The sequence below is a fragment of the Lupinus angustifolius genome, chromosome LG17 (assembly GCF_001865875.1).
Source record: "Lupinus angustifolius cultivar Tanjil chromosome LG17, LupAngTanjil_v1.0, whole genome shotgun sequence".
Taxonomy (NCBI): domain Eukaryota; kingdom Viridiplantae; phylum Streptophyta; class Magnoliopsida; order Fabales; family Fabaceae; genus Lupinus; species Lupinus angustifolius.
The window spans coordinates 4,727,289-4,736,049 of record NC_032025.1 but is presented as its reverse complement, the minus strand read 5'-3'; the positions used below and the strand labels follow the sequence as shown (position 1 = coordinate 4,736,049).

Here is an 8,761-nt window from a genome sequence, read left to right as displayed (position 1 = left end):
ATTTTTATTAACAAATTATATTGTCATTCTTTAATGAAAATTAATATTTTTAAAATTATGCAAAACATGTTATCACCCTTGTGAATGCACCAGTATCCTACTAGTTCACTACATAAAAATACTCAAACAAATATATTAGTTTCTATTTAGTCTTCAACTAAAGTACCAAAACATAAACAAATTATAATATGTTAAGATTATAATCTTACAATTTGTAAACTGAAACTAAAAACATAATCTATATCAAACGTACGTTAAGAGGACTAAATCGATCCATAATAAGTTAATGTGTGAGGAATGAGATTCTTCTCTATCAATGGAGTGAGAAGTGATATAAAAAAGTAAAGGAAAATTAATATACATTAATATTTATATCATTTTTATTTAAAATGAGATTATATTTTTACTCTTAAAATATAAATGATAAAATTACTTTTCTCTCTATTACTTGAGATAGTTTCACTGACGTATGAGTGATCAATTAATTGATTTCTCGATAAATGAAAGTCAATGAGAATTTAATAATAGTGAACGTTTTACTCTGGATAGAATGAATCACGACCTACCAGAGAAGTTCCTTTTTTCATGTCATTTACTGCAAAATTATGATTTTATTATATATAAAATAAAATGACATAAATGTTATCAGGATAAAATGATTTTCCTTAGCGGAAACAAAGTAAAGATGGGTTAATTTTTGACCAAATCAAATTACCTTTATATCCTTTTCTCTTCCCCAGTGTCAACTTCAGTCCGTTCCTAAACGAAAACACAAGGAAGTGTTCAAATCAAAACTGAGCAGGACCAACACTCGCACTCAACACTCACGCGCCACCCAAATCCTCAAACTCCCCCAAAATGGAACAACCGACGCCGAAACCCGAGCATAAATCCAATTCAACGGATTCATCTCATGCCCCAAACAGGGATTCGAACAACACCGAAGCTTTAGGGAATGTATCACCTGTATTGGATTCTGAACCCTCATCGGAGAGATTGACGGAACGCGCCGCTTCAACCCGTAGTAGGAAGAAGTCCGTGCATTGGAGCCCTGATTTGGTGACCGAACCAGCGTTCGATTCGACTCCAAAAGAATCGCAATCCAATCCTGAAATCTATTCTTCTTTATCATCTTCTCCTTCTTCTTTATCATCTTCTGATTCTTCTTCATCTGTCTCGGGTTAGTGTACTTATCTATTATATGAATTGATGTATATGATAATTAGATTGTGATTTGTGAAATGATTGTTTAGTTTCAGAGAAGGTAGATATTGTAAAGAATGTGCTGGGAAGATGGGGAAAGAAGTTGGGAGAAGCAACGCGTAAGGCTGAGACTCTCGCTGGGAACACTTGGCAGCACTGTAAGTTCTTTTATTTGTTCAAATTGTGTTCTTATCGATCGACATTGTATCATGATAATTTGATGAATCTGTTATGGTAATTGGGAAGATATGATAAATTTAGGATTTGCATATGAACAAATCCCTTTAAAATGTTGCTGTAGGTTAACCTGGTCTATCACATATCGAGTTCTTTGTAATTGAAAAAAAAAACTCAGATTTTTGCAAGAAAGTAATATTAGAGTTCTGTAAGTTTATGCATGACCTTGATTATGGACCTTTTTGTTTAGGTTGTTTTTAATAATATATCACTTCTAACAGTATATGCTTGTTTAGTTGGGTTTTATCAAATACCTAAATCTTTATCTTGCAAGAAAGCTTAAATACTGCTCTTAGGTTCCAGCTTCCCACAAAAATGTTCCTTCCAAAATCACTTTTTGAGAATCCTAGACAAATAGGCCCTATGTTATGTGTCCGTCAGAAATGTTTTTTGGAGATCATACACCCGTTTTATTACCTTAGGTCCTTTTAAAGATGTGTAGCACAACTGTGGGGGAAGTTGTGGTTGGTGAGAGTGTGATTCATTCTTGATTTGTTTATGTACATGCCTTAGGTGGTGTTAGGATTTAAGCACATAAGGAGAGCCTAACCCAAAAGAGTAGTCTATTAGGTGGGAGAGCCTCATGACTTAAGTACCACATTGAGTTTGTTATTTTACTCAATGTGCGACTCTTAACATTGCCGCCCCCTTTAAGGGCCGACGTCCACGGCGACTTTCTCTCTATCGGCACTGATCCGATGGTAGCACTTTCTCTTTTGGCGGCTTCACTCACATGAGGAGAGCCTAACCCAAAAGACTAGTCTATTAGGTGGGAGAGCCTAACCCAAAAGACTAGTCTATTGGGTGGGAGAGCCTCATGACTTAAGTACCACATTGAGTTTGTTATTCTACTCAATGTGGAACTCCTAACAAATGGTCTTTAATATTTCAATTATTTTGGCTATAATGTGTTTGAATCTTCAAGATTTTTTCTGAATTGTTTAGAAATACTTAGGTTTTGTCATGAGAATGACATTAACCATAGATGCTCTTTTCTTCTGTGGCATAACTGCTCCGATATTTCCTTAAGGTATGTTTGGATGGAGGAATTTGGAATGGAGAGTGAAAGCTTGGATGATCTATTTTCCATTGAGTAAATGTTCTCCTTATTTGACAGTTTTTAAAACAAAAGGAATAAAATGAGAGATTATCATGTAACCTTCAACAATCTTTTATTCGCCTTTATAACTCTCTTAATTTTGAAACAAAAGTTTGCTTTCCTCTTCATTTCTCTCCAAACTCCTCCATCCAAACATACCTTTAGTGTCAAATATCATGATCACAACCAGTGGCTCTTTTGAGCATTGTCTTTTCCCTCTCTTTTAATGATCGGTGTAGTTCAATAGTCTCATTTTTTTTTCTACCCTCCCATCATTCTTGATGACATTGAATCTTCTATATAACCTAACTGGCCTCTTTTAATTTCATTGTGTTCAGTGAAAACGAATCCTAGTTTTGCTGAAGCTGCTGTGGGAAGAATTGTCCAGGGAACGAAGGTTCTTGCAGAAGGTGGCTATGACAAAATTTTCCTACGGACGTTTGACATAGTTGCAGGAGAACACCTTCAAAATTATTTTGCATGTTATCTATCTACATCAGCTGGTCCAGTAATGGGTGTTGTGTATATATCTTCAGCAAAGCTTGCATATTGTAGTGACAATCCTCTCTCCTATAAATCTGACAACCAAACAGAATGGAGCTATTACAAGGTACAGTGAAAAACCTTAAATCCTAGACTTTTGTTTTCAAATGTTTTTAAATTTGCCAGTCTATATAGTAGGACTATATATTAATTAGGGTTGGTTATATATGCGTACTTATCTACCTGGCATTAGTGGCAGATCCATGTTATTAACCGGGGTTGGATTATATCGTTCAGTTTAGAGGTGTTAGAAGATTATCTCTTGGTACTGAGGAGGCCAATTGGAATTAGTGGCAGATCCATGTTATATGGATGACAGGTGGGAGGGGGGATTGACCCTTGAACGGGCATGTATCATTTGATTCCCCTATTTTATTGATCATTTGATTGCCAAAAGATGAAAGATATTATATGTAAACATGTTTAATATAAAATGTATACAAAAGTAAATAGAGTAAAACTTCATGAAATTGTATCACGCATGAACTCCAAAGAAACTGAAATCTCCCTTCTGCACTTTACTCTTTAAGGATCTAGGGTAGTGCCTCACCTATCTATTAAGAGTATAAAATTTATGCACTGTCGGTGTAAAAATTTATACACATGCGCTCCATCATCCATCATTAAAACTCATATACTGTCAGTGCATACATCTTTTTCTCATCTATTAAAACCTCAAATCTCCTACCAATAACCTACAGACAGCAATCTAGTTCCTCCATGCATGCCTTGTAAAAGTTTCACTTTGTTCCTTCATTATTGTAACTGTAAAACTGGATCGGGCAAACCTTGGCAGATCATACCAGATGAGGATAAATCAGTTTTACTTTCCTAATTTTATTTTTCCTTTCTCTTTTTCCTACACTTTAAAAGATAAAATATATATTGGTATGCAGTTTTCTTTGCTCTGCTGCTTGTCTACTACAAGGTAATTTGAGCTTTGATAAACAAATTATTTCATTTCCTTTTCATCATTCAGTTGTTAACCAGTGGCAGTTTTAAAAAAATTGTAATTTAACCAGAGAGTGAGTTTGACACAGCGGTAAGGTTGTTGCTTAATGACCATGAGGTCACAGGTTTAAATCCTCGAAACAGTCTCTCTGCTTGCGAGGGTAAGGTTGCATACATCTCTCGTGCACTGGCCGCCCTTTTTAATAAGCTATCCAATTGGAAGATTAGCTGGACTAACTAAATTGTGTGCATTTGATTTTAGGATAGTGGTTTCAATGTTTAAAAATGTAACCTAATCAAGCCAAATCATGCAGGAAATGATCAAGTTTGAGACTTATTTTTGCAGACAGTTTTTGATGGGGGAGGGGATATTGTGCAGCTGCCAGGGGTTTGAACCCAGGTGCTCACACATTATGTCTCACATCTCCACTATCTGATTTGACTGCTGGAAACTTAATCCCAAGTTTGACTCAATTTAAAATTTTCAAGCTTGAGGCCCAGCTGGGTTGTATTTTGAAATACTTTCTATATCATATTATTATATCATATTAAATTCATGATAGATTTGTTGAAGTAAATAGAATGTTGCTAATAATAAATACTATTAGGCAAAACTAATAGATTCATTGTCTAAGTCATTTTCTGTTTTGAAGTGGATCCTATAAGTTTTCTTTTTTGTTTCAAATAAGTCCTAAAAGTTATATATTGTTTCGAATTGATCCTATAAGTTGTTTTTCCATTAATTTAATAACTTTAGTCCATTTTTAATGATACAGTTTCATAAAAATATTAAAGGATATATATTTTCATTTGGAATTCAATGATTCGGACATTATGAATTATGGTTGAGTATTGGGAAAGCTGTGAATAAAAACTGCCTTGTAGGAAATGAAACATAAAAAAGGTACATAACCAAATTGAAAAGAGAAAGTAGCTTAAAGGACCAATGTCGTAATTTTGCCAACCCCTAGGCCAAAGGGAAAATATTGAATCTAGGATTGTGCTGAATACATTATCAACGAAGGTAGAGGAGTCGCTGGACTTCATTTATTTCATATTGATTGACTTCTTGGAAGATCATTTCTGCATTTTCAGATATTTGATACATTAATCAACAGAAGTATACCCTCAATTATCTGAAAATGACTACCTTCTTTCAAAGTAGTCAGTTTCATGGTTGAACTTGAGCCTTTTTTGAACACTTATTTTATCTAACTCTTACTGTTGCCACCTTTCTTTTCCTGAATCAATATCCATCAACCGCATAAGTTAACCACATCAGCCAGATTAATACCTGTGAGGCTGTGAGTATTGAGTAATTTAGACCCCAAATAATGATTTGTGAAAAACAACTGAGAAAGCTATTGATGCTACCTTGTTCCATGGAGGAAATTTCTGTCTCTATTATTAAAAGTTTCCCAATCCCAAAGCATAATGCTATACACATTTTTCTTTTTTCTTGTTTGCTTTGACCTATAATAATATTGTATCTGCATTTTTTTTAAATTTGTTATTGACTCATTGTAATGTCTATAGATAGCCATCCCATTACATCAGCTAAAAGCAGTTAATCCTTCATCAAACAAAGCCAATCCTGCTGAGAAGTACATCCAGGTGATCTCTGCTGACAATCTTGAATTCTGGTTTATGGGTTTCTTGAACTATGAAAGTGCTGTGGAATGCCTGCAAAAAGCTTTTGAAGCCAACAAGTTACAGTCTTAATAATAGCCTGTCTATATGGTTTAGGCTTTCACCCCAAATTCTTGCTACAAAATTTATACTTCTCTTGGAGCTGTATCCTGCTCCATTCAAAATTTTGGCAATTTTTTTTAATGTGATTTGATTATAGGGTTCATATATGGAAAACTGGATCAGTTAAGGGGATCCCTTAGAATAGTTTAGAAAACTATGGTAACATTCTTCTACTCTTGCATGTGATTGTTCACAGTTGAAATTTTTGCTCACTATGTGCCAAACTCGGACGTTTATTCTCTAAAGATAGGTCAGTTTATGATTGAGCATCATAATATAATGAATAACATGAAGGCTTGTAACTGGGTGATTTTATTTTCACATTGTTCAGTGTTTGTATTTCGATGGGGTAGAGATAGGGGCCAGTTGGCAATAACATTTTTGTTGTTTTTTCTTTGATAACCCAAAACAATATGACATGTTTGTAATGATTAATGAAAACAGAAAATGAAATAGAAAATATTTTTGCAAACCAATCATATCCTTATTATTTTAGCTAAACCTTTTTTAATATAGGCATCTTAAGATGATTATAAATAGCATTTTCATTTCAATAGCGACTAAATAGCACTATTTGATTCTCCTGTTTTCTGTCAAAATCTGTATTTTTCTCTTTATACCGAAGTTTCATATGGTGCACTGAATACCTAATCGAAGTTTTGGATACTCATTTGGTAAGACTTTGTATTGTATAATCAATAGTATCCTCTTACTGTTTGGGTAAGAAATTAATCCATGTGTGATTGTCTCCCAACAAGTGTCCTTATTAAGAATTAAATATTGGCATTTTGATCCATATGAGAATCCAGCAAGGTTTTACACGACATAGACTAATGCATTGTTAGTATTTGCTATTATGATTTTTGTGTGGTTGTTATGGTTAAAGTCATGATTAAATTATATCTGTGGTATTCTTTTACTACTTGTGTACAGTTTTGTTCGTGGCCTGATTACAATTTCATGTGTTCTTTAGTATTTTATATTGGCTTCTTCTTGCTACACATTGTTCCTACATTAAGTGCTTTCTTTCCGTCGTGTTAAAACAAAAAACAAATAGCGTGACCAGAATTGTGGACGACTTCATAAGCCAAACAATTTTTAAAAAATGCTTCATATTCAAATTGAGTTAAACAACTTATTTTTTATCAAATAAATTTGTTGACTGATTTATAAGCTCGATTAAACCCTTACGAAACAAACATGCACAAGTGATGGTGTATTGGTGTGCAATCATCAAAACAAGTCATGCATCCACAGTTAGACCCGTAACCATATTTTTTATCAATATATTTTCAAACTCGGTAACAATATATGATTCCTAGGATTGAAATTACCTGTTGATTAAAGTCAACAAGATGCATGAAGATAAATAAAAGTTGGAATCCATTTTTTTAATGAACTAGGCCTTTCCCCTTCTATTCTTTACACCAAATGTCTCACATAATTGCATAAAAGCCAATGTCCTCAATGTTAGATATGTCTTGTCATGAAGATATCTTATTCTTACAAATGAATAATGGAGAATAGAGTGGTATATCTAAAAGTAAAACAAAGAATTCTTAATAATTTCCAAGAACATGGAACTATCATAGATAATCTTCATTCAACCGAGTCCAAGGACATCGAAAGTGCTCTTGTGGAACTGACTTTTAGATGCACCGTCAACCACGATTGATTTATATAATTAGTCCACAATGTCAAAAGGATGCTTAATTAAGAGGGTGACACTCACTAAAAAGAACCCTTATTTTCTCTTAGTGGGTCAGTGATGAATCATTATAACTTCTACTAACCCAATTCCTTTTAATTTTTTATCTTCATACACGCTTAGCTGAAGCTTCTTAGTTCAAACCCTTTTTTCTTAAATAGTTATTAAATGAATAATATGTGTGCCTTATGGCAAAACATCATTTTGCCATTCTCCAAAGTCTTTCCAAATTAAAGTTAAAAGTGTGAAAAAGAGAGTAGAAACACATATAGGCTAATAGCAATTCATGAAGATCTATGAAAATTGGGACATTTGTGCCATGGCCTATAACACAGGTGGACCATCATCTACTATGGTCTTCTATATATTAATTCATAGGCCCCAAATACATTGTTAGTGATGATTTTTTTGTCAATCCTCAAACACTGAAGGAGGTGGGTGTGGTTATTCCATTTTACTCTTTTGGTATCTAAGTAAGTGCTTTACACTAATCATCTATAGATTGTTATGATTATTGTTACTGTAATGTCTTAATCAATGAATCCAGTTAACTGTACCTAAAGCAGGTTTAGATGACCCACTTATATCTTTCATTTGCATGCGGGAATGCCATTTCTTAAGATACTTTACCGTCCCATCTTTAAGTGAAGTTAAAGCTGCAAGAAAAAGTGAAACCAAACCAAAGCAATTATTTTAGGGAAGCATGCAATGTTAACCGATTAAACTTATGGTTAACTGCCTCAAACTATAAATAGAAAGAAAATTGATCTTATGGTCCAAGTTACTATATAGAGTCGGCAGATGAAGGGTCAAATCATTAGCAGTGAGACACTATAATGACTATATATTTAACACATTTCTTTAAGATATATAGGTCAATGAATGGTTACCCTCTAACAATGTTGCTTTAGAACGTGGTGTAAGTCAATAATGTCATATATAAATAACTAGCCTAGATGATTTTCCTGTGTTAAATTTAATTTACCATGTAACTTTTTTATAGGCAAAGAAATATATTAAGAGTATAAGGGATAATCAACCTAATACAGATTAAAGATTAAGGCAAAGCTTCAAAATGAAACTATAAAGACCCATTAAGAGAGGACCAAAGACTATTATACCAAAGTAAAAAAATCAAGTATTCTACTATTATTTGAATGAAATCAATAAGTTATATGTAGCTCAAACTATTTCTATTAATCCTTCCATCATTCCTCATAAGCAAAACAGAACAAACTACCCTAATCTAAAATTTCCTTCTCTTTAAA

At 33.5% G+C, this 8,761-nt stretch overlaps 1 protein-coding gene and 1 long non-coding RNA gene across 3 annotated transcripts; one reads left to right on the top strand and one right to left on the bottom strand.

Moving 5' to 3' along the window:
* Window positions 741-6,005, top strand: LOC109330448 (GLABRA2 expression modulator-like). Of its 2 annotated transcripts, XM_019564618.1 has the most exons (5): window positions 741-1,180; window positions 1,260-1,361; window positions 2,878-3,149; window positions 5,570-5,757; window positions 5,847-6,005. In XM_019564618.1, exons 1-4 carry the CDS (start codon window positions 859-861, stop codon window positions 5,753-5,755), a joined length of 882 nt encoding a protein of 293 aa, XP_019420163.1. In that variant the 5' UTR covers window positions 741-858; the 3' UTR covers window positions 5,756-5,757; window positions 5,847-6,005. The 2 variants fall into 2 exon arrangements, with proteins under 2 accessions (XP_019420163.1, XP_019420162.1); XM_019564617.1 differs by having other exon boundaries at window positions 5,570-6,005.
* Window positions 4,103-5,563, bottom strand: LOC109330449. Its single transcript, XR_002105667.1, has 2 exons — window positions 5,408-5,563; window positions 4,103-4,366 (listed from the first exon to the last, which is right to left on the bottom strand). It is a non-coding gene; the product is annotated as an uncharacterized LOC109330449 (long non-coding RNA).

Bases quoted from the DNA above. Each gene is read 5' to 3' on its own strand.
- LOC109330448 (XM_019564618.1), top strand. From the start codon at position 859: ATGGAACAACCGACGCCGAAACCCGAGCATAAATCCAATTCAACGGAT. The intron at 1,362-2,877 runs GTAAGTTCTTTT...CATTGTGTTCAG, and splicing joins TGGGAACACTTGGCAGCACT to TGAAAACGAATCCTAGTTTT. The intron at 3,150-5,569 runs GTACAGTGAAAA...TAATGTCTATAG, and splicing joins CAGAATGGAGCTATTACAAG to ATAGCCATCCCATTACATCA.